Source organism: Eptatretus burgeri, chromosome 1 (genome assembly GCF_056783735.1).
Source record: "Eptatretus burgeri isolate ZD-2024b chromosome 1, Ebu_testis_v1, whole genome shotgun sequence".
Taxonomy (NCBI): Eukaryota; Metazoa; Chordata; class Myxini; order Myxiniformes; family Myxinidae; genus Eptatretus; species Eptatretus burgeri.
The window spans coordinates 23,144,931-23,171,312 of NC_140961.1; the positions used below are offsets into that span (position 1 = coordinate 23,144,931).

The 26,382-nt window shown below is 42.3% G+C and overlaps 1 protein-coding gene and 1 long non-coding RNA gene across 4 annotated transcripts in view; one reads left to right on the forward strand and one right to left on the reverse strand.

Annotated features, from left to right (window-relative positions):
• Window positions 1-628: 628 nt before the first annotated feature.
• LOC147034022 (uncharacterized) lies at window positions 629-1,516 on the forward strand. Its single transcript, XR_015056516.1, has 2 exons — window positions 629-969; window positions 1,352-1,516. It is a non-coding gene; the product is annotated as an uncharacterized LOC147034022 (long non-coding RNA).
• A 10,176-nt stretch (window positions 1,517-11,692) lies between these two features.
• The window catches only part of LOC147034023 (E3 ubiquitin-protein ligase RNF10-like), a 44,920-nt gene continuing 30,230 nt past the window's right edge, over window positions 11,693-26,382 (reverse strand). For all 3 annotated transcript variants that reach the window (XM_085875264.1, XM_085875274.1, XM_085875284.1), the window contains 6 exons: window positions 25,065-25,198; window positions 20,886-21,003; window positions 20,627-20,731; window positions 16,998-17,251; window positions 16,697-16,892; window positions 11,693-12,465 (listed from right to left, as the gene is read on the reverse strand). In XM_085875264.1, the coding sequence (XP_085731390.1) occupies window positions 12,389-12,465; window positions 16,697-16,892; window positions 16,998-17,251; window positions 20,627-20,731; window positions 20,886-21,003; window positions 25,065-25,198 (884 nt within the window). In that variant the 3' untranslated portion in view covers window positions 11,693-12,388. The remainder of the gene's footprint in view (window positions 12,466-16,696; window positions 16,893-16,997; window positions 17,252-20,626; window positions 20,732-20,885; window positions 21,004-25,064; window positions 25,199-26,382) is intronic.

Below are 26,382 nucleotides of genomic sequence, written 5' to 3' on the forward strand. Positions count from 1 at the left end.
ATAATGTTGAGGTAATATAATTTTTTTTAGATGAGATCCTGTTCTAGGCGGTGTAGTTGTCGTTGTGAAGGTAATGTTGAGGTATAATGTTGAGGTAATATTAATTTCTTTAGGTAAGATCCTGTTCTAGGCGGTGTAGTCGTTGTGAAGATAATGTTGAGGTAATAGGTAAAGTCAGAAGCGAATGTAAGAAGAATTCTACATTCGCTTATCCACTTTGCCTATTCTATATTAGTTTGGATCCACTCCCACGATCCGCATCAGACAAAGTTTCGACATATTTGAAGGGTCGATCACAGCCATAAATGATTTCACAAAGATTACACACAAGACTCGAGGGGGGTTCAGGTGTATGAGGTTGTACCAACCACACAAACATATTGGAGACGGTGCAAGATGCTCGTATTTTACACAAATAAAACACGACTCTTGTCGTGTTTTATTTTATGTCGCACAAAGTAAAACACGACACTTGTCAAGTGCCCGAATCAACGGTTAATATAAAAATAAATAAATATAATTGGTCATGTGATCAATTCCAAAAACAACAACAACAACACCAAGCGAACATGAAGGCGTGAAGCATGCCGGGAGTTATTAGAGACACGCCCACTCGTCCATTGTGAGTTTGTTTGTTTGCTTGTTGTTTGTTTTTAATTCAAAGCGATGACTCGTTCTTGTACAAAGTCTCCAGTCTTAAAACTTGATGTACTTTCTTCTTACGAGCTGAGATACATTTGGGGACCGAGGTTGTTCGATTGTGGAGGAAAGAACGAGCTCAGAATCGGTGTGAGGAATTCAAATGTTTATTTATACTCGAGCTGGAGCTCGTTCACAACCTGTTAATGTGTGTGGAGGTAATTAAAATGATGATATTGTTCAAAGATTTCCCGTTGACGAAACACTCACAGTGTATATGACGACGAAGACCGCTGAAGAAGGTTCGACAGCACGAGCACCAGGTGGAAGGTGAGTGTTGTAAACTCAGAGGGAAACACAGCAGGTGGGATCCGGACCGGTGTTTCCAACGACGTCCTCCTTTCGTCAATATAAACCGACTCGTCGGCACCAGTACTTCTGATCACCCACAGTGAGTGAGTGAGTGGTTCCACGTGTCAGGGTTAGCCGGTGTGGACCACTACTCGTTCCTGATCAACGGTTCCCAATGGAGTGCTTGCTTGAGCACTTTACGAGAAACTGCTTGTTGTGGAACACGTCCAAGTACTCTGAACTCGTGTGTGTGTGGTCTTAACGATGACAATAAGGCTGTTAAGAACTTGGATGTATGATGATGTTTCTGAAAATACTGAACGATCATTTTAACCTTGAAATTCGATGTTGTCACCTTTAGATCTGGCAAGTAACATCGCCCAAAGATCCAACGGCCATCAAGACGAGGAGGAGGTGCTTAGATAGGGAAGAAGAAAATGTTTCCATCGGAGAGAAGATTTGTTTTTTGTTTTGAATTTTGTTGAATTTTTTGTTGAAATATTGAAATAAAATCGTTTTAAATTACTGTATTTGAAAAAGTCTGATTTCATTCCAGGCTATAAGGCCACAAATGTAAAAAGATGTAAAAAGTAAATGCCTAAAATAAATGAACTGACATGAAAAATGTCTTGCACATCTCTCTTTCGAGTGCAGCCTTGTGGCTGCTGGTTGCATCATTGGTTAGGTACACGGCTATGCCGCTGATGCAGTGTCCCTATTACCAGTACACTGGTACTCATTTTGTCGACCTAGGAAGGATGAGTTAACCCCACACATGTTTTCTGGGCGTGGCTCTGCCCAGAATGGGCGCAGCACGCCCATTCTCAGTAAAACACAACTAGATCATGATGATACTAACCTCCCACCCAAATTTTATCAGGATCGGATCAAAACCCACGGAGCTATGCTTGGTACAGACACACACCCATAACGAATATAGTGGTCACTTATTGACTCGTTAACCAATAAGGTAATGAAAAATATAACAGTACATTCGACGCCCCACGAGGGAGGGTGATGGAAGTGACATTTTTAATGACTAGTGCGGGCCCGTAGGTGCGTGCCAGCAGGTGCGGGCCTGTAGGTGCAGGCCCATAGGTGCGTGCCTGTAGGTGTGTGCCAGTATGTGCAGCTTCGTTCCTTCGCTGTCGTGAACGACGACTGGATTGGGGCATTGTTTCAATAAGATCAGACCAACCGTATCATAAATGGCCATAACTTGTGAAACACTTGGGAAACATACTCAGGTCCCCAGCGTCAATTGTGACGTCATATCAAACGAAGAAGAAGAAGAATTGTGACGCTCCTTCTCTCTCGCCCCCCTCTCTCTCCCCCCTCTCTCCCCCCAAGTCTTGCCCCTCCTCTCTCCCCCCTCCTCTCTCGCCCCCACTCTCACCTCCCTCTCCCGTCCCCGTCTCTCTCCCCGTCTGTTGAATTGTGACGCCCCTCTCTCTCACCCCCTCTCTTGCCCCCTCTCTCGGCCCCTCTCTTGCCCCCCTCTCTCCCCCTCCCCTCTCTCGCCCCTCTCTCACACCTCCTCTCTTGAATTGTGACGCCCCCTCTCTCTCCCCCTCTCTCTCACCCCGCTCTCTCCCTCCCCTCTCTTCCTCCCCTCTCTCACCCCCACTCTTGCCCCCCTCTCTCCCGCCCCGTTCTTTGCCATCATCATTCCTCTTTAGCCGGCTGTCTTGTCTAACGGCACTTTTCTGTATAAATGAAAGATTCCAGGAGTAATCTTTAAAATCCCGTGTTTAATCTTCCTTGTGTGTCCTTTAAATTGTTGTGATCGCTGTTTGCCGTGAGCATGTGATGAGGAATATAAAGAGTTAGTTTAGTTTAATTTAAAATGAAAGAAAACATTAATTGTGACGTCATAGCACCGTGTCTTGTCATTGGTTTGGTAAATAAATGGCCGTAACTTGGGAACCGCTTGTCCGATTAATATCAAACCTTGAAAAGGCACATCCGCGGGTCCCCAGTAATATTCCTGGCAAGTTTCAATCAGATCGAACCAGTGGTCGTCGAGAAACGGCGGTCGCATACAGACACACAGACATTAATATCAAACCTTGAAAAGGCACATACTCAGGACCCAGCGTCATTTGTGATGTCCCACCAAACGAAGAAGAAGAAGAATTGTGACGTCAATCGTGCAAAAATAAATAAATAAACATTAATTGTGATGTCATTCGTGATGTCATAGCACCGTGTCTTGTCATTGGTCGACAGATAAATGGCCGTAACTTGGGAACCGCTCGTCCGATTAATATCAAACCTCGAAAAGGCACATCCGCGGGTCCCCAGCAATATACCTGGCAAGTTTCAATGAGATCGGACCGGCGGTCGTCGAGAAACGGCGGTCGCAGACAGACAGACAAACAGACAGACACACACACACAGATTGCTGGAATTATAGATAGATATGATGATAGGCTCGGATGATAGGGGAAGGGTTAAAATAGTGCTATATGGCATTAACTCCAAAATGGCCGAAGTGTCCCTTGCATCACTCCTCGCGGCGCCTCATTTTTAAATGCCCGTTTCCCACCATCTATCTATCTATCTATCTATCTGTAGACACTAGTGCGGGCCCGTAGGTGCATGCCAGTATGTGCAGCTTCGTTCCTTCTCTCTCATAAACGACGAATGGAATGGGGCATTGTTTCAATTAGATCGGACCAACCGTATCATAAATGGCCATAACTTGGAAAACACCTGGAAAACATACTCAGGTCCCCAGCGTCAATTGTGACGTCATATCAAACGAAGAAGAAGAAGAATTGTGATGCCCCCTCTCACTTGCCCTCCTCTCTCTCCCCCTCCTCTTTCGCCCCTCTCTCGCCCCCACTCTCACCCCCTCTCCCATCCCCCTCTCTTGAATTGTGACGCCCCTCTCTCACACCTCCTCTCCCTCCCCTCTCTCGCCCCCTTTCTCCCCCCTCCACTCTCGCCCCTCCCCTCTCTCTGTAAATGTATTCACAAATGCCTATCAAGCACAACAATTAATTCAAACCTTGGGAAAAAACAGCTTTCAAACCCTTGGGAAACAGCTCTTTCCCTTGGGAAAATTCAAACCTTGGGATTAATTAATAATTTGAACAATTATTTCAAACCTTGGGAAAAAACAGCTTTCAAACGTTGGGAAACACTTGGGAAACAGCTGAAACGGATGAAGAACGATATCAAACCTTGAAAAGGCACATACTCAGGTCCCCAGCGTCGATTATTACGTCACACCAAACGAAGAAGAAGAAGAATTGTGACGTCAATCGTGCAAAAAAAAGAAAAGAATAAATAAACATTAATTGTGACGTCATTCATGACGTCATAGCACCGTGTCTTGTCATTGGTTGGCAGATAAATGGCCTAACTTGGGAACCGCTTGTCCGTTTAATATCAAACCTTGAAGAGGCACATACTCAGGTCCCCAGCGTCGATTGTGACGTCATACCAAACGAAGAAGAAGAAGAATTGTGATGTCAATCGTGCAAAAGAAAAACAAAAAAAAAAAATATATTAATTGTGACGTCATTCGTGATGTCATAGCACCGTGTCCTGTCATTGGTCGACAGATAAATGGCCATAACTTGGGAACCGCTCGTCCGATTAATATCAAACCTTGAAAAGGCACATCCGCGGGGCCCCGGCAATATTCCTGGCAAGTTTCAATCCGATCAGACCGGTGGTTGTCGAGAAATGGCGGTCGCAGAAACACACATACAGACAGACAGACAGACAGACAGACAGACAGACAGACAGACAGACAGACAGACAGACAGACAGACACACAGAGATTGCTGGAATTATAGATAGATTACATGTTGTATTTAGTGGACTTCATTGTTATATTACGTGTGTTTTTGTGTTCTTATTTTGTGATATTGGTATCTTATACTAGACTTGAATAATTTATTATTACTTTGTGCTTACAGATTATTCTTGGAATCTTGGGATTCTCATGAGATAGATTAATTATGTCGTCCCAGAAGAAATATATGAGTGGCTCACAAAAGAGAAAGTTAAAAGAAACCAAAGCTGCACAACTCCAATCACTTCCAAAGCTGACAACCTTTTTAAAACCAAAACCAAAAGAAGATTCAGAGCCTAGTACCAGTGACGGTAAACTCCCAGGCGATGACGATGACGAAGCAAGGTCAGCTGAGTCACAGTCACAGATATCGAGTGAATCAGCAATGGAAGTAGAAGTACCACCTGTGATTGAAGCTTCATCCGATTCATCTCAGTTGACCGATAAGAAACATTCTGTGGAACAAGATGTTAGTGCTGATTTGTGTGTATCGAGTGATCCAGCTGACTGGCAGATAATTATTGATGATAAATTGATTGAATATTTAGTAAATCATCCTCCTGATCAAAACTGTGAACAAGGTGACTTCTCAAAATCCACAAGAAGTGTGGGTGAGGGTGAAAAGGAAAGAGTTCGATATGTGCCTATAATATCCTTGTTTGCACATAAAATGGCAAATGATGAAAAAGTTATAAGGGAATGGCTTGTGTATTCTCCAAAAACTGGCGATGTATTTTGTGTTCCATGCAAGCTGTTCAGCAAGCAAGTCTCATTGTTTACAAGTGGGTTTAGTGACTGGAAAAACTGCCAGCTTAGAGTTGCTGAACATGAAAGTAGTAAAGAGCATATAAACTCAGTTCCTGCTTGGGGTGTAAGGGCAGTTGCAGCAAGTCGAATTGATTCCACTTTGGCTTTGCAAGTAGAAGTAGAGAGAAAATATTGAAGAGAAGTTCTGTTGTGCATAGTTGAAACACTAAAATTTTTGACATCAAGAGGTCTTCCTCTCAGAGGTAGTGATGAAAGAATTGGCTCTAGCAACAATGGTAATTACCTTGGAGTACTAGAACTCTTAGCAAAATTTGACCCTCTTATTGCACAGCATCTAGGTAAGTACAGTGCTGTAGGTAGTGCAAAGACTTCACATCTCTCAAAAACGATTTCTGATGACATGATCAATCTGATGGCTGAAGAAATTTACTCAGTTATCATAAGTTAAGTGAAACAAGCCAAATATTATTCAGTTAGTGTTGATTCCACACCGGACGTTAGTCATACTGATCAACTTACATTCATAGTTCGTGATGTAAAACCTGACGGTAAACCTGTTGAGTGATTTCTGAAGTTCATAGACATACATGACCATGGTGCAGAGAGCATAGCCCAAACTGTTGTACAATTAATCGAAGATGTTGGTCTTGATTTGCGTGACATGAGAGGCCAGAGTTATGACAATGCTGCCAATATGTCTGGCATTTACACTGGTCTCCAAGCCAGAATAAAGCCTATGAATCCCCTGGCATATTACGTCCCTTGTGCAGGTCACTCCTTGAACCTTGTAGGAACATCAGCTGCCAGCAGTTGCCTTGCGTCTGTTTCAAATTTCAGTTTTTTACAAGCCTTATATAACTTCTTCTCAGCCTCCACATATAGATGGGATCACTTGAAAGCCGCACTACCAGCTGCAGGGATTGTACTGAAATCCCTATCAGATACTCGCTGGAGTGTAAGGGCTGATGCTGTTAAAGCAGTGTTTTTACATTACCATGAGATAAAGTCAGCACTGGAGAACATATGTTCTTACAGCAGATAAACTGTGGCTACAAAGCTTGAAGGTGAAGGTCTCAGAAAACAAATGCAATCATTTGAAACAGCACTTCTTACTGTAATATGGTATAAGATTTTGACAAGGTTTAATGCAACCAGCTTATCACTTCAAAAAGTTGAGACTGACCTGTCAGTTGTGAACCTGTATGAGAGTTTGATCTCCTTCATCTCTGAAATGAGACACCGTCAGTTTGATGAAATAGAAGATCAGGCTAGGACTTTTGCTGAGCCTATCTACACAGATACAACAAAAAGAACAAAAAAAAAAGAGAAAAAAATTCTTTGATGAATCAGTTGGGATAGAAACTCATCTTGATCCACGTCAGAAGTTCATGGTGGACAATTTTTACACAATATTAGATTGCCTAAGGAATGAATTAGAGCACAGAGTGAATGGCTATTCAGAAATAAAGAAGCTGTTTAGCTTTTTAACAGAGTATGACAGTATGAACTATGATGACCTCAAAGCTCAACTGGAACTCATTGTCAGTACCTATTCCAGTGACCTGGAAGCATCTGTTTTAGATGAATTTTTGCAGTTTAAAGACATTTTGACTTCTGAATCTGACAGGTCAGTGACAAACATTTCCACTTTGTTGAAGTCGAAAGATGGTATTTTGACAACTGCTTTTCCAAACATTAGTATCTTGGTAAGAATGTTCCTTACCATCCCCATTACAAACTGTCAAGGAGAGAGGTCTTTCTCTACTCTATCTAGGGATAACCTGAGACCTGAGATCAACTTTGGGACAAACCAGATTAAACACACTTTCATTACTATGCATTGAATCTGACCTCCAACAATCCCTTGACACAATCAGTATCATTGACAAATTTGCCACAGAAAAAAGCAGGAAAATGTCATTTTGAACTTCACATCGTTGTGCTTGCAAAATTTATTATGCTTCAGTTTCATTGTATTTTTCCATTATTCCTAAGTGTAAGATGTACATGATATGGAACTTGATTTACTTTGATGTATTTTGATGTACTTGATATGGAACTAATTTGATTAAAAATTATTGATGTATTACATTATGTTGTAATTCTTTTTTTTACATTACAATATTACGATTATATATATATATATATATATATATATATATATATATATATATATATAATTTTTTTTTGGGGGGGGGGGGTGGGCACTGATAAGGTTTGGCCTCGGGCCCACAAGCAAGTAAATCCAGCCCTGGTCATTGGTCACATGGTTTGACAGCCATATTGGATTTACCGAAAAACCTATAAAAAATCTCCAGAACGGCTGGACATAATCAAGGGGAAACTTCACACAAGTGTTCACCAAGTCAAGGGTGTACAAGTGGCACGTAACAAGCATTCCTCATGGGGAATGAGTGTGATATTTTTATGACATCATAGGGGCTTGCCTTCGTGATGACATCATAATTGTACATGTAGTACGCTACATCCGAAGAGAAGAAACATTTTTGAGGGTCATCTCGGGATAAAATGGTCCACAAAATTGTTTTTGATGACGTCATTGGTCACGTGATTTGGCAGCCATATTGGATTTACTTGAAAACCTATAAAAAATACACCACTCAAAAAAAAGTCTTGGCGAGGGTTTGCAATCTCTGATTGCCTTTTTGTTGTTTTTAATATGAAATAGACCAGGGGTCTCCAACCTGCAGCCCACGGGCCACATGCGGCCCCTTAGACGGATTTATGCGGCCCGCGGTGCCATATTAATTTTACATTACAATGCGGTCCGCGATACTGCCAATTTGTCAGGGTCAATGATGAAAGCGTTCTGTAATTTTTATTATGATTTTGATTCATATTAGACACGTGTTTTTAACACGATTATTCATTTATCATATTCGTTGGCAAGAAAAATATATTCAGCACTAATTTTTGTTTAAATTGCCGCATATTAATTATATATATATATTTTTTTCGGAATTTAGCATCCTTTTTTTGGGTGCTGCCCTCCGCCCCTCACCACTTTCGTTTTGTGGCCCTCTGCCCAAAAATGTTGGAGAGCCCTGAAATAGACAAAGCCAAGAAGCAAACGAAACACTTTTGCAGGCCACTGTAACATGTCCAAGTGATGCAAAACTGGAGGTTCATGGTAGTGACAAGAAGGCGATTTGTGTTCCATTGTTCAAGTATATAATTCAATGATGCAAACATAAGGTTCGCAAGTTGGAGTCTGTCTGTCTGTAATATACTCAGTCATTACTTATTCAATCTCAAGCAAACTTGACACAAGGGTAAAGTGTCACATGATGGAGGTTTTCGCGACATCAGTTTCCGCACTCCCCAGGGTGATTTCCGCTTTCAGGCGAAATCCGTGTTAAAGTGCATATCCATGTGAAGATAGCCAATTGTGATTTTCAAGACTCATCTTTTTTTTGTCTTCAAAAAGCAAAATAAATAATACTGATGATAATAGCATAATATTAATGTTTTACAAAACATTATTCATACTAATAATAACCCCTCTCTCCAGGATGTTTTTCCTCCTTGGACAAACACTGTGTTGATGTGTATAAATAGCATATCGTGGGATGCCCCTACCAGAAGTAACTGAAACGGCATTCTTCGACGTCGTCACATTTTCCTCCGCCCAAGATATTACATCAATGGACATACTTGTACAAAGTTTGATTTTAAATCCCTTCAGCTGTTCTCAAATATCACATTTTTACCTGACATGACCTTTGACTCCATAATTTATTCATTTCTGTATCCATCATTATACATACTTGTACCAAGTTTGACTTAGATCGCTTCAGCGATACATAAGTTATCGTGGTAATGAAAAACCTATCATGGCCTCTGACCCCTTGATGCCACCCACAATCTAATCATTATCTTTGCATTATCCTGTATACTTATACCAAGACTGGTCAAAATCATCACTGGTTCACAGTAACAATTTTTACTAAACATGACCTCTGACCTTTTGACCCCAAAATCTATTCAGTTCATCTTTACATCATTATATATACTTGTATGAAGTTTGACTTGGATCCCTTCAGCCGTTCTTAAGTTATCGTGGTAACGAAAAGCTATCAAGGACAGATGTTCAACCTAAACACATAATGACTACGGTGACTATCGGCGGAGGCATAAAGAAACAATATCAAAGCACAAACACATGTGATTGATTAGCTTTTTAAACAGTTGCTGCTGCTGTTTAACTCTAAACCGAAAGGGAGGAAACCCGACGTTATTGAAGCATTATATGCATCACGTCCCCCACAAAGTAATGGACACGAGCCTAGATCTACATAACGCAGAGAGGAAAATAGCATGACCATTCCTGCTGCTCATGTAGGAAGTGCATGTACGAATTTAAATAAAGTGTGTAAAAGTCTATATAAAAAAAATTCCGGAATTTACCACCGTTGATGCAGTCTCTTTTACACCACCCTATTTAATATGTTACATTAGTTCTTCATGTCCTTTATGATAACTTTAAAAAACATTGTTTCCGATTTGGAATGATTTTCAATTTTGACTGCCAGACAGATTTTTAAAAATTCTCACTCCACTGTGTTTGTGTGATCAAGACGAATTCAGACAAAGTATTGTTAAACGACAGGGTGTTTTTCTGATTCATGTATAACTTTTAATCTAAATGCAGTTATTCCTCGATCACAAACTGACGTTTGTGGACAGATGCATAGACATGAACAAATTGCTTAGTCCCACTTCGCTTTGCGTGGGTGGCGAAAAAAACAAAACAACACGTCACGCCACATCAATTTGAATCGTATTCTAATATATATATATATATATATATATATATATATATATATATATATATATATATATATATATATATATATATATATATATATATATATATATATATATATATATATATATATATATATATATATATATATATATATAAATATAACTATAACAAACGACCCAGCCATGGTCAGTTTATTCGACCAAATTTTAAGCAAATTAAAAACTAACAGATGGTTCAATTTTTTTCTTTTACAACTGGATGGTTCAAAGCAATTGGTTCAGTGGAATCTGAGATCAAGGTAGTTTTCTTTTCTTTTTTAAATTTAGCTGATTTGGAATTCCAGATAATGTATTGTCATCGTGTACCATCCCGCAGTCTCCTATTTTGACTTATCCGGCCAGACCGCTGGACCGATCCGGCTGAAATTTGGCAGCACCGTTCCGCTCCTGACTGGTAACAGGGATTGCAAAGCTCGTTCTGGTCACGTGACTTTAAGTAGGACAAAATGGCAGACAATAAATTCCTTCAAAAATCTTCTCCACACCCACCAATCAGAATTCTACCAAATTTGGGTTACAAGTTTAAGCAGAGTCCAGATAAGCTACAGGTCCAGTGGTCATATTATTATTATTATTTTTAAACTGTAGTGATAATATAAGTCACACAGCACCCATTGAAGCCCTGTTAGAACCAACACCCTTTCGTTCCGTTTCACTCCACGTCCACTTAGGTTGATATGCTTTAGTCATATCTGATTTTGAAGTACCATACTTTGTTTCAGAGCGTTGATGCTATTGAAGCAATTTCTTGGCAAGGGTTATATTGGGTGGTTTGCCATTGCCTTCCCAACGTTGGTTGTCGGTATGCTTGCCTTTTAAATGCTGAGCGTCAAAGAAGGAAGAAGCACATAACATAAAAAAAAAATTAAATAAGAGTCTTTGGAATGACTTGACTGAGGTTCGAACCACCAATCTCCCAGACTTGGAGCTGAGGATTTAACCATAATGCCACTGTGGTAAACTAACTTCACAACTCAGGCACAAGATAAAAAGTCCCTGTGTGGTTGACTAAAGGTTAAAGTATCAACACTTGTCAACAACCTAACCACAAATGTTTGTACGAGTGAAATGGCATCAGCATCCAAACTCAATGAACAGGTTTGAGCACTGGCTAAACCAACTTGGTAGAGTTGCATAATCAACCACAAATAATGGATAAATCAAACTTTCCCCAATTCACTATTTCTTTCCGAATGAGTAAGGAAAAAGAAAAAAAAAAATGGATAAGCAACAATCCCCCCGTTCCAAAGTTCCTTCAATGTCAGAGTAACACAGGGACAAGTCTTCCCTCATTTATTAATCTCTCACCCATTGCAGAAATGCTGGCAGAAACCATGAGTACCAGCCTTTAATGCCCCATGTCCAGACAGGATATTTACAAGCACAAGCAGTAGTGAGTTTGACAACAAAGTTAAAATTGTAATCAAACAGCTAAATCGGAATTTGAAAAGGTTGCTTTTGTGGCAGCGGAGTTCTTAACCTGCGTTCTATATTTAGAAGGACCCGATTCCTGCAACTGCAGACTAATTGAGAGATATAAAAATTCACCAAATAAATCACCAACAGCCAATAATCTCCATTTATCCACTGGTAAGTCAAAATGTCAAACTGTGTTTCTCCAAAAGGGCGAAGATTCACAACATCGGTTCCAAACAAAAATGACATTAATGGCGAGTCAAACCACCGTGTCATCGTGTGGCTCGACCGGCCGCATGGAAGATAGAGATGAAGCAACTTCCTTCATCCAGAAGCTGAACAACCAGATTCCACTCCACTCTTCCGAACCACGCTCTTCCTCAACAGCACCTGTACATTCTTTGTGCCAGATGTGACCAACTCATGATCAAAATCAATCTGACTTTATATATTTTCATCATCATCGTAACATCTACAAACACCGACAGCAATGGCGGTAAAAAGAAAGTGCGTAGAGAGAGGGAGGGAGGGAGAGAGGAAGAGAGGTGGAAGAGCATGTTAGGTGAGACCATAGGACATGGAGCTTGAAAACAGCAACCTCTTCTGACGTTTCTTCTTCCTCCTACCTCGTTGGCCTGCAAAAACAAAACAAGAAGATGAATTGTGAATGGGTTGATGAGGGTTACAAAAGGCTTGCAATTAGCTATAAACATTCACTGATGGCCCAATCCTAAAGGCCTCAAGTAAATCGGCCAGAGGCGAGAGAGAGCAACCGCAGTTGAGATCGTGTGGAGCCATCAGCGCAGGTATGCAACATGACTAGACATAATTGTTTGGCTTTCAAGACCAGCCGTGTAAGATTTTGGTTAGCAGGACATTCAATAATCGTGGTCTGTCAACGACTACAAAAGCTTTCACGTGTTCATTCACGGTCTTGGCAGCTGCAGGTGTGAACAAAGGTGGAGTTTCGGCTTTTTTGGCAAAACGTCACATGATGCGACGCTGGCAAAGTACACACCGGTATAGGCAACGGAATCAGTTTAAACATGAGGATCAGCTTGGATTTGCCCAAATGCACATGGGGTTGGTAAAGTGGTTGCTTTACAGTCAACAAAGAGCACTTCAACTATCACACACTCCAAATCAAAGATGGTGGAATGTGCATTTCTCAATGAGAGAAATCTACTTCATTTAAAATAAATAAATAAAACAAGAATAAACAAGGGTGATTTATGAGGGGAAAATAAACCTATAGCAAAGTCAATGGCATGTCATCACAAATCCCCATGCTTCCCACCTAAAGCAAAGTTGAAAGATGGCAAAATGTTCCACCAGGAATGGCCCAATATAAATTTTGAGTTAAAACTACCCCTCCCCCCGTTTTGACCCCTGTCTCCACCTCCGTGAGGAATGAACCAGTAGTCAAATCCCAAAAATCGTTAAATATTTAATGGGTCTCCCAAGGTTGAATGCATATACAAAGTTTCATTTTAAAATGTGCCCGTAATTGCCTTTTCCAGTATTTGACCTTTTGACCCCACCAGGGGGTGGGGGGGGAGCACTTGACCTAGTGCTCTTGCACCTTATTGCCATGTGGTGATAACTACCACGCTTGGTGAATTTCTGCCCATACCATTTTGGAGGAGATAGTGCAACGGACAGACAGAGCCGATTAAAACAATAATAATTTTTGTCAAAAAGCGTAGGGGATAATAGCTATAGGAATGGCCCAAGTGGGGTAAAACTGTTTAGTGCAACATTAATTATTTCTTCGCATTTGTTTAGTACGAGCGTAACGGACCTTTTGTGCAATAGATGTGTTGCGTATGTAATAGATAGACGGTTTGTCCTCCCTCCTAATGTCTGCATCTAATATACACTGATGAGACAAAACATTATGACCACTGACAGGTGAAGTGAATAACATTGATTATCTTGTTACAATGGCACCTGTCAAGGGGTGCAATATATTAGGCAGCAAGTGAAGTCAGTTCTTGAATTTGATGTGTTAGATGCAGGAGAAATGGGCAGGAGTAAAGACCTGATATGAGCGACTTTGACAAGGACCAAATTGTTATGGCCAGACGACTGGGTCAGAGCATCTCTAAAACGGCAAGGCTTGTGGGGTGCTCCCGGTCAGCAGTGGTGACTACCTACCGACAGTGGTCCGAGGAGGGACAAACCACAAACCGGCGACAGGGTGTTGGGCGCCTAAGGCTCATCGATGCGCGAGGGCAACAAAGGCTATCCCATCTGGTCCGAACCGACAGAAGGTCTACTATGGCACAAGTCACAGAAAATGTTAATGGTGGTCACGGGAGGAATGTGTCACAATCCACAGTACATCGCACCCTGCTGCATATGAGGCTGCGTAGCTGCAGACCAGTCCCATTGCCCATGATGACCCTTGTCCACCATCAAAAGCGCCTACACCTACAATGGGCACGCGAGCGTCGGAACTGGACCTTGGAGTGGTAGAAGAAGGTCGGCTGGTCTGACGAGTCCCATTTTCTTTTAGATCACATGGATGGCCGTGTACGTATGTGTCGTTTACCTGGGGAAGTGATGGCACCAGGATGCACTGTGGGAAGACAAGCCGGTGGAGGGAGTGTGATGCTCTGGGCAATGTTCTGCTGGGAAACCCTGGGTCCAGCCATTCATGTGGACGTGAATTTGACACGTGTCACTTACCTAAACATCGTTGCAGACCAGGTCCATCCCTTCAAGGCAATGGTATTCCCTGATGGCAGTAGCCTCTTTCAGCAGGATAATGCACCCTGCCACACTATACACATTGTTCGGGAATGGCTTGAGGAACATGATGAAGTGTTCACGGTGTTGCCCTGGCCTCCAAATTCTCCAGATCTCAATCCGATTGAGCATCTGTGGGATGTGCTGGACCGACAAATCTGATCCACGGCGGCTCCACCTCGCTACTTACAGGACTTGAAAGATCTGCTGCTAATGTTTTGGTGCCAGATACCACAGGACACCTTCAGGGGGTCTTGTGGAGTCCATGCCTTGGTGGATCGTGCTGTTTTGGCGGCACACGGAGGACCAACAGCATATTAGGCAGGTGGTCATAATGTTTTGGCTCATCGGCGTATTTCTTCCATGTGAGCTTATGTTTTCTGTTCTTTCCTCTGCATCTCCTCTCTGTTCTCTTAGACTGGGCACCAGACACCATATGGAAGAGGTTGGAGGGGAAAACCAACCAGGGCTGTAAAAAGGTGCCCAGACGACCTCAGACGGCTCGAGCCCCAGCACTTACACATGAGGAGAAAATCGGCTCGTGGCTTGTGATTACCCAGTACTGAGGATGGATTCACCAATTGAATTATCTCCAGGATTTGTTAAAAACAAAACACGCTCACTTTATGATATAACTGCCCATCAGTTGTGTCGCAACCAATGACAAAGAGCAGAAGGGTGCATGAGCCAAAATAAAATAAAAGAACATGACGCCAGATATCTGGGGAGAAGGTTGTGCCTTGGGGAGGAGGAAAAGGTGGTGAAATAATGAGGGAAGGCTTGAGTTTGCTTTGGTGCTGCCACTCTTGTTTCTCCTCTCTCATTGGTCCAGAACGATCACCCTGCCTTGGTCAGGACGCATTCAGTTCCTGTATGGCTCTGCCAGTCGGGTTTGACAACCTCTCTGCATGTCCTCAGTCTCTATCCTGTCGTTTGAACGAAGACCGAAGGCACAGGTTAAATCATATCTCCCGTTTGTATGCTTCATACTGTTCGTGCGTGGGGAATGTATTTATTTATTATTGTCACTGCGTTTTATTATAAATACACACCTTTGTTGATTCACTTGGTCTCCTGGTATTTGTGCATGACCCGTGGTGATTGCGGCGTCGATAAGATGGATAAGTGGCTCAGTGTTTAGTGCCAACTGCGTAGAAAGTGTGCACAGCCAGAGTCCCGCTCGGCTCAGATACGGCCTGCAACACTAACGTATGATGCCCGGACACCACATAAACCCCACAAACCCCACAAGATATTCTAGTTCTGTATTTTAAATTAATTTTCTGAAATTTGCAGAATTTGTTTCTTACTTGGAAGTTGTGGGCTACGATGAGTAAATAAAGGTGGGAAAAGTCTGATTTAATGCAATACAATTGCAGACTATAGGGCAACAAAAGGTGAAAATTTTGAAAAGGGGTGTAGACTCTCGATAGACACTGTATTTAAACATGTCATAACCTGCAATTATCTCCAAATGAACAAACTATGAGCACGGGAATCCGATCCACATTCTAATTAGCGATATTAACAAGAATCAACTTTCGTATGTATTTCAGTTAATCCATCGCAGAAGTGGGAAAACTTACAAGAAATAGGATTTTCAAAAACATGACTTTCCACATAACTTGCTCAAGAATGTAGAATGGAATGTTGTTGTCATTTCATACGCAACCTGTGGCTGCTGGTTGCATAATTTCTGGAAGCGTGGCTATGCCGCTGATGCAGCCCGTTACCAGTAAGCTGGTACTCATTTTGCTGACCGCAGAAGGATGACAGGCTGAGTCAACCCACCTGGTGTTATTTCAACGGCACAACAGGGGCTCAAACTCAAGACCCGAAGATCTAAAGCCAGCCACCTTCATCGTTAATCCAACACTAGGCTGAAGAATGGAATGATATAACCACAAATAAAATGCAAGTCCAACTTCACTCATGACACCATTCAAACCAAAAACAATTCTCACCAACCCCTTCAAGTCACATTTTCTTTTTTTCCTTTTGCAGTCATCTTCATTGGAAAAGGTACAAGTACCCCAAATCTTCACATTCCAAACCCATTTGTCTCGTTTCCCCAAATCCACCAACCCCTACCTTTAAATATCACCGCAGTCCTACCATTTTGGTTGTCCTCTTCGTGTGCATTTGCAGATGGATCAAGAGGGGGGCATGTCGAAGAAAGGGCAAGGCTGAACGAATCGCTGTACGTGGGAGCATTCATGTGCTCTTGGTCACTCTCTCCATCGCTCTCGATCTCATTCTCCTTTCTCTGGCCGACGAAAGAGCTATTCTGGCTTCGGCCCTGGCTCAAAGCCTGGACAAGAGAAGGTGGGAGAGTTTAACTTGCAGACAAAGAAAAGGAGAGAGACAAATGTTTGCCATAAAGGAGAGAAAAGTGTAAATGATACACGAAACGTACCTGAGCAAATGAGAAGCAAGGAGATTGGTTAGAAGAGGTGACAACTGGAGGGGAAGAGGAAAAGGAAGTTGCAGCTGGAGGGGAAGAGGCAGCAGTGGCAGCTGGAGGAGAAGAAGCAGCAGCGGCAGCCCAAGGGGGGGAGGAAAGGCTGGCGGGAAAATCAGATGGATCCAATGGAGCAGGAAGGGGATGATTTGAACTTTTAATCTCAGGAAAATGGGTGTAGCTGCCAAGGGCCGGGCAGTATTCTGTATCTGAATGCAGAAACAATCACAATGCAGATTAGCATTTGCATATTCTAATACTAAACTAGAACGGCACTCGGTCGAGTGCATACCTCCACCAGGCTGAACAGTTTACGTTTTGTATCCCACTGATAATCCGGATCCAGATCTGGCCTTAAATCAAAATAGAATCGGCTTGTTCTTGTCACCGAACTAACTCATCCGCCAAGTTTTGTCATAGCCCAACCACAGCTTGAAACATCATGCCATATATTGTTTTTGGCCCATCTCTCAATGGTGAAAAATTACTTACAAAGTAAAAAAAAATTCTCATGTCCAGTTTTGGATATTCACCAAAATAGAATCAATCAATTGGTCCTTGTCACACACCCACCCTGTCCATGAAATTTCGTCCAAATCCATGCACAACTTTTTGAGATATCCTGCTCACAGACAGGGGTAAGTTGAACAACCTCCATCCAATTTCGGTGGTGGAGGTAATGAACAACCTGCTTGGATTACCGGAAAACAAAAATGCGCACAAGCACACACCTGAAATTGGCATTTGAACATATCTTGTACTCAGAGCTGCTTTCAAAAAAAAAAAAAAAAAAAAAAAAAAAAACTGTTCACCAACAACTCATATCTTCCCTCATCCAAAAATCTTGATCTTTTCTACCCCCATTAATCCACCCCAAACCCACCTCCTTCAAATTCCCTGTTTTCCTTCCTGAAAGTCTTTGTGGTATCATCCCTCTTCCTTCCACAGATCCCGAAAGAGACTCCCGATTATCATTTCTCGTTGGAGGTCCGTTGATATTCTTGGTTATGCAAATTAGACTTGGTTATGTGTGTGGGCAATCATCACAACAGGAAAGGAACGTGCCATGACATTTGGTGGAATTTTATGTTACTATCAGAATTGTTATAATAAACAGTTGGCGAAATACAATCAATATGAAGCCTTTTTCACTTAATGTTGTATGGATCAGGTTGAGAGGTTTTCATTGGAGCTGTAAAGCTGCTTGGCTGGACCTCCACCTGTAACCTGGGAACTAATGGCAACCAATGAATGCTGGAAGGTAGGACACACAATGATGCCTCGCCCTGCCTGCGAAACACAAGGATGACAGTTTATAGCAGGGTCAGGATTCAAATCCAGGATAGACAGCTCAATGGTAAGTGTGCATATTGACCACAAGACTTGCACATGCATGTAAAGTTATCCATCCATCCATTGGGACCATATTTTGTACAGAGCGTCGGTGCTGCTGAAGCAGTCTCCTGTGCTACTGGTCACAATCCTGGATGGGTCGCCATTCCGACGCAGATGTAAAGCTATAAAAGTGGTTAAATCGTTTTCTTTTTGCTGAACTTTGTAACATGTATGGCATTTGATACCAGATTTAGTGGCATTGGGGTTACAGCGTCCGCTCTGAATCTGGGAGGTCGACGGTTTGATTCCGACCCCAGCTGTGTCATCCCAAAGATTTCAAAAATGGTACGTGCTGCTTCCTTGCTTGATGCTCAGCATGTAGAGGACAAAGCACCAATAACCCATGGGAAGGGAGATTTCTCCCTCAAAGTGCTCACATGGCTGAAAATAGAAAGCGCCTCCATTTTATGTGCTCACGGAAGTTACTTCCTCCAAGGTCAATGGATGTGTTTGATGTCAAGTCCTGTGTTTACTTCCTGTCTGCATGCGAGAGATTTGTGTGCACAGCAGCTCTTCCACGAGCCTAAACAACCGCAGAAAGAACATTTCGCGATGCTGTAGCTTAAAAGCCAATTTAAATATATCGTGACGGTTGTGGCCCGAGGTTGACTTCATGCAACACCCCCCACCCCTCCCTCCCCTCCCCCGAGGGAATGGAAGCACACGCACACACATACATATTAGTCAGTTATTTATTTAGTATTCTGTTTAGGGTCAGGTAAATCATATTTATGTGAACAATATGCATTGCATTTGTGAGCAGATCGGGTCTTACTCCTCTCTGTCTCAACCCCCCCCGACCCACCCCGCCCCTCCTCCCACCCCCACCAACCCAACACCATGCACTGCCATCCACCCATTCATAAACATTTCCTCATTTAACACAATTCCCTACAACAACAATCGCACAGACATTGCCTCGCTGGCACCAATTGCACCAGAGCGGGGCTGGCGGTCATGCGGTGCAGCATGGGCCAATGAGAAGCCGGCGAGAGTGAAATGTTCAAGAAGTGCCAGCCCACACGTGACAAAAGTATCGTGGGGTAGAGCTGGGCCGATTTCGGTGTCTCCAAGAAACGGACCTGATCGTACCAAGATCTCTCTCACCAATGGACTTGATTAGACGAAGACCAAAAGACAGCTTTTAATCAATGACCTTTCCCCCACTCGCAATTCCAGCCTGTACCCTCACTCCACTCTTTCACACCTCATGCCTTTCTCATTTCATACACGCATTTTCCTCTCTTCTGCACCTCCTCTTCCTCTTCACTTTTCTCTGTGGGATGTTTAACACGACACAGTACCAGTGCAGTATTTTCCAGCGCCTCCAGGAGGACAGCACCGCACTCCAAACGCCAAAGCCTGCCAACATTTGCACGGAACTAGCCGTCCTGAGCCCGTGGAACATCACGCTGACCGGATGGGTTCCAACCCAGCACCCCAGACCGTTGCAAGGGGAGACACGAGGTGCAAAGTGTGCGCTGAGCTGTGGCAAGATCACTCTAACCGGAGCAAACTCAGGTGTACTATGGGCACGACAAAGTCCCTTAAACTTGCTCTCTCAACTACCTCAATGATCTTCTCCCTCAACCCTCCTCTCTGTGCCCTTCCTCATGTCTGGATCCATTTATGTATTTTGTGATAAGTAATTGTTCACAAGTGCTCTGGGGTCGGGTATGATTGGGAGAGCACAAGGGAAAATGTACATGTGTTTCTAGTAGTGTAAATGACTTGCCATGCAAGTTCCATGTTTTACCACCATTTTGTGTCCCTCATTTCCCCGCCATTTCTCGTTTGAAATTACTCAACTGCCATTCCTCCCGTCACTTTCCACTCTTGATTGCCTTGCTTGCTGTGTCGTAAATTATTGAAGAATTGAATGTGTCCCGATTTATCCTGCTTGGGTTCGGTCCAAATAACGCTCCTGGTGGGCAAGTGGTCCAAGTTCCCAACGGTAATGGTTTCCCCGTCTGCCACACTTAATTTACTGGCACGTTAAAGTGACTTTGGGCACGAGGATCTAACCCGAGTTAAGCGTTGGAGTCGGCGTTCGTGTTTTCAGGACACGCAGCTCTCTTGGAGTTATCCAATGGTGACGTCTAACATTATTTTAGTCATCTTCCTCCCTTCCCCAGATTTTATATTACGTGACCATGCACAACCAATTGTGGTAAGCAGCTCAGACTCACAACAGGTGCCGTATAATCTTGCTTCTTCCAACTTTAGTCGCCTCTCTCTGCGTTTTTCTACCTTTTCCTTCCGCGCCCTCGACAGCTTTCGTTTTTCCATTTCCTCTGCAAAGAATAAAGGAATGATTACAAGCAATCCAGACGATAAAGCCACGAGGATATGATGCGTGCAAGTGTTAACGGCAAATGGATAACGAAAGGGAAACCAGCGTGAGTTGTGCACGGATGTGGATTGCGGCAATGCGAGCACGATTCTTACTGGAAAAGCATTGAAGCGTTTCAGGAGAAACGACTGACGAATCAATATCCAGCTCATAAAACACGAACGAACAGCCCAGGGGGATGTGGTCCAAGTACTTGAATCGTCTGCGCATGTCCTGTGGATGCATACAAATAGAATATCTGCAGGACAATTGCATTCTTCACAAAATTTTGGAAAATGGAACTTTTGTTTAAAAATATGTACAAGAAACCCTCCAATAATCGGGGGTTCCTACCAATTGCGTTCCGATTCCGTTATCGCAGGATTTCATTTGGACGAATCCACCTCATGCGTGAATGATTACCTTCCATTACAAGCATTGTGAAATTTCTCGAGCACCGTTTTTAATGAGCTCAAATGTAAAGCGATGGATAAAGTTAGTTGTACCAAAAGGCAGAGAAAGGTTATGACGTTGGGCAAAAATATTGAGTTGTTACATAGGAGAAAATGCGGCATCTGTACAGTCTGTCATTACGGGGTCAATGATTGTCGGTAGAATCTTCCCCATTGTACTCTTCCTAATTCGTAAACCTTCATTGTCCTTCAAACCCTCCAATCTCAATCCCAAAGTCTGTAATCGAACCTTATTGCCAAACACTTCATTTCCGACTCTCAAATTCGAATCGCCGTTCTCAAATATTCTCATGTGCAGCTCATGAAATAAATTGAGGCAAAGGGAATTATAATGGAACAGGTTTTCAACACCAATGAGATGGAAGACGATGTCATCTCGCACCTTGGTCCCCAAGCAGATAAGATCGTAGTTCAAAGTAAGGTGATTTCAGGATCGTATTTCCCTTCTAAGTTGTATGTTGTAGCAATGCTGCAGGTGCCTTCGTTGTAAAGCTCATGCTGCTTTTCCGTGTTTGCTGAATTACCTTCCCCACTCACCCCTTCCCCGAATCCACTCCACCTTCCCCCTATAACAGTATCATCCCAAGCTAAAGCTTGTGTTTTCTATTTACAGCAAAGTGCAGTGTGAGGATGTAATATGTTTACCATCACCCACCTCAATGTGTTTTAACAAATATAAAAAGGTAAAAGTTGTGTTTTTGTTTAATTTACACTATTTTATTTACATGTTTATTTCAATGCGATATATATATATTTTTTTTCAAAAGTAATGTGTTCATTTCTGGCTGCCGTTGATATTCCTCGATTTCTTCTCGAAGTCCAGGAACTGAACCCCTGCTTTCCCATTGGCCCTTGGTTTCCACGATCAAGGTTTCAACTGTCATGACATTTTCCAGGAACCCAACCCCCATGATATTGGAGGGTTTCCTGTATTTGCAAGATTTGTTTATAAAAAAAATAAAATTAAATTAAAAAAAAGCACATGCAGATACCAAGGAATGAACCACTTCACAGAGTAAGGAAGTTTGTCACGCTACAAAGTTCCCACGACTACAGACTTCCAAAACCCTCAGGCCCAGAGGAGGGACAAAAGGACTGGTATTGCACAAAGCAAGCTGGGTCTGCACATATTTAGAGATGCGAGACACTTGCAACAGTTTCCGTATTCCTCATTACTCTACCAGTGGCAGAGGTAACAAGCCAAATTATGTACAAACCAGGGTGAAAGAAGGACAGTACTTGAAAAGAAGGACAGTACTTTCGACTTTTTTTTTGAAAAGAAGTACGAATCATTTTGGTTAAAAATAAAGGATTAAACATTCATAAAATGGGATAAGAACTTGGGATATCTTGTATACAAAGCAATGGTTAAATTACATTATAACTCTTTCTTCAACAGATAGTTCACAATCACGATGCATAAAAGGTCCAAAGCAACAAAATATGTCACCAACAACACGACTATACTCGTAATCATCATTAGGAAATTCCAACAGACTGAAAAGACTGCTCCAGTTAGTAGAGTTACAAAATCAAATTAACAGTTTAACTAGTTCGTACCTTTTTTCTGCATCCACATCATGGTCCTTTTTCTTTTTTGAAAAAAAAACTAAAAACTCTGAATACTGCTTTGAAATTTCACCATTTTTGAAGAACTGCATTGTTGTTCAATTTGGATAATTAAAATGACAATAACAGAAACTATACTGAAAATACCAAATTGATATGCATCTTTTTCAACAATGTTTAGTAACTAACACCCTGATTTTTGGCACAATGTACGAGAGCCAGTCAATAAGTAACCTTAAAATGGCGATATAAATTTGAGAATGTAATTTGTGTAGTTGGAGATGACATATGTTATATCTATGGGTAAGAGTCATGTTTTGCCCGTTTTTGATTTGGCAACATTGAGTGTATGACGTCAGTAGATGCAGCAGTTCAGTTCCAAGATGGCGGCTCCCTTAGAAGCATGCACCAGGGAGGAGCAACGCTCTGTCATCCATTTCTTGGGAAGTGAGGGTGTGAATCCCAGTGAAATCCATCGCAGAATGAAGATGCAATATAGACATAAACCAAGACATTTTGAAGGACATTATCATAAACAGAAAACGACAAAGTTTTTCGTTGTGCTCTCTTCAAGTGAAATTTGCACAAAGTGAGTGAGTAATGATGAAGAACAGTCTAACAGACACCTATCAACAAAGTCAATTCTGATTGGACGTTCTCTTCTGACGAGTCATGACCATCTCCAAATGGTCGAGGTAGGAGGAGCCTGTTGAGTGTTCAGCTCTCCAATTGGAGGTTGCAGAGTCTGAGGCGGAGCGGCTGAGGCTGTTGTGGAATCTTCTTCATAACCAGCCGTGATCATGAGACGAGTTGGTGTTCCTCTTCTTCTTTGCACAAATAAGCAAAGCGAGTGGACCAACTCTTTTTGCCGACATAACATGGGGTCCGTGGAATAGATAAATGTCGCTTCCAGTAATAGGACATGTTATACTTCGTCCTCTACTCAATATCTTGAACGCATCCACATTATAATGTTCAGCACAGTTGCAAAGAACACACAACAGCCTCAGTGGCTCCGCCTCAGACTCTGCAACCTCCAATTGGAGAGCTGAACACTGAACAGGATCCTCCCACCTCGACCATTGGGAGGTGATGATGTCGCATCAGAAGAGAATGTCCAATCAAATCGACTTTGTTGATAGGTGTCTATTAGACTGTTCTTCAACATTACTCACTCACTTTGTGCGAATTTCACCTGAAGAGAGCACAACGAAAAGCTTTGTGGTTTTCTGTTTATGATAATGTCCTTCAAAAATGTCTCTGTTTATTGTCTATATTAAAGTTTTGTAGTACCAAGCATCTTTTTAAGATGCAATATGGTGATGTATGTTTATCGCTGCAGGTGTACGACTGGGACAGGTAGTTTAAAAGTGGAGTGTCCATGTGGAAGACGCTGCTCGCTCGGGCCGACCTCACACAGCCGACACACCAGAAATGGTTGCAGGAGTTGAGCATGTGCCAAGGGAAAACCATCACATTACGCTGGATAAAGTGGTCTCCGAAATGAACATTAGCCATGGTTCAGCACACCATATCATTCACAACGTGCTGGGGTTCCGCAAAGTGTCTGCAAGGTGGGTGCCTCGACAACTCACACCCGAACTGAAAGAACGGCAAGTGGACGCATGTGAAGAACTTCTGCGACGTTACAAAACAGAAGGCGATGCTTTCTTACAGTGCATAGTGACTGTGGATGAAAGTTGGGTCCGCTACTTTCAGCCAGAAAGGAGGAGGGCAAGCAAAGAGTGGCTCCATTTCAACTCCATTCCAGGCCTTAGTAAATGCAATGGAGGTGATCCGGAATGCAATGGAGATGATGTTGAAAAATAACAGTTGTTACACATGTACAGTACATGCAATAAACAATTTGTGAAAACTATTTTAAGGTTAGTTATTGACTGGCACACATAATAGTATACTTCAAAAACAAACAATTAAACACTGAAAGCATTTTTTTTTATGTAATCATTGCAGATTTTACGTTTAAATTTTTTGAAATGCAACGCAATACAAGGTAGACTTCCCTACCTTACTATATATTTGTCTCGTGCAGTGAATTTTCCAAACAATTACCACTGTAAAGGCTGGTTACCTTTCCCACATTCCGAGACTGCTTTTTCGGTTATACACACCTCATTACATGTGAAAAAAAAACGATCGCTTTTGATGGGAGTGGAAGGGTTGAGGGAGGAGGGGTTTAGGGAACCCGGGTGCCCCTCCCCCCCCCCCAGTCCCGGATCCGCCCCTGCAAACCTGTGTCATGGTGAAAGCCTCTCTGCTGATGAGGGAGCCAGAGAAATGATTCGGACATGCAGATGGGGTTCCATACTCGGACAGTACACAACGCCACGTCAAGGGAAGCAAGTAAATGTGCAGCCCATTTTCCGCTATGAAAGAATTAAAGAATTTTTTTTTAATAAATCATACACCAAGGTCTTCATTAACCAACATTTCCATAATATTACACAACTTAGAGGTTCATTCCCAAAATGTATCGTTGAAAAGGTTTACACTGTTAAAGTAATTGAATGTTGGAATCGCTTTACTGATCGGAATCGGAATGGACCAATCGATGCCAAGTCAATCTTTGAATGAGATAACCACAGTGCCAACGACAACGGCACTCAGGAGACTGCATACCTCCGCCAGACTGAACATTTTACATTTTGTATCCCACCGATAGGCTGGACCTGCGTCCGAACCTTACCAAAGTCTAATCTGCTTGTTCTTATCACCTTCCCAACTCATCCACCAAAAGTTGTGTCATAATCCATCCAAAACTTTTTGAAATATCATGCTATATATCGTTTTTGGCCCCATCTATTAATGGTGAAGAATCACTTTTGGAAATTAAAAAAAAACAATTGGTTTCCAGATCCGGATCTTCACCAAAATGGATTTGATTACTTCTGATTACATACACCCAACCTGTCCACCAAATTTCATCCAGAATCCTTCCACAACTGTGAGATATCCTGCTTACAGACTTATAGCAAAAACAAGACGAGGTGAAAACATAACCTCCGTACACCTTCAGTGGCAGAGGTAATAAGTTGCTTCTCCAGTCTTTGTGTAAAACTTTACAAAGTCCAACACCAATTAAGCTGTCCTTACGGGTGAGTCAACAGCAGGATTGATGCAAGAGCCAGATAAGAAGGGAAAGTTGGCAATGGCAAAGGTGAGAATGCTATTAAGTCACCTGGAGCTCGTATTGCAATCAGTTTGTATGGATCAACAGTGCGATAGTCATTTGTACGGCTTATTAGTCCCCTACCGGTTTCACTGGAGAGGACTATAGGTTTGCTCTCCATCCGTCCCACCTGTAATTCTTTCCAGAATTTTTCCCCATACCTTAACATATTCAACTGAAACTTGGCACATGGCTTTATTAAAAGTTACAGAACAATTTCGAGCTTCAGGGTGTTTCGTGAATTTCTCACAAAGTTATGCCCTTTTGGGATTCAACAACAACAACAACAAAAAAATCACATCAGGAGGGTACATGTATTGCAAAGCAATGTTTGCTCTTGTTTTGGCATGAAGGACAAATTTCTCAATTATTGGCATTGGG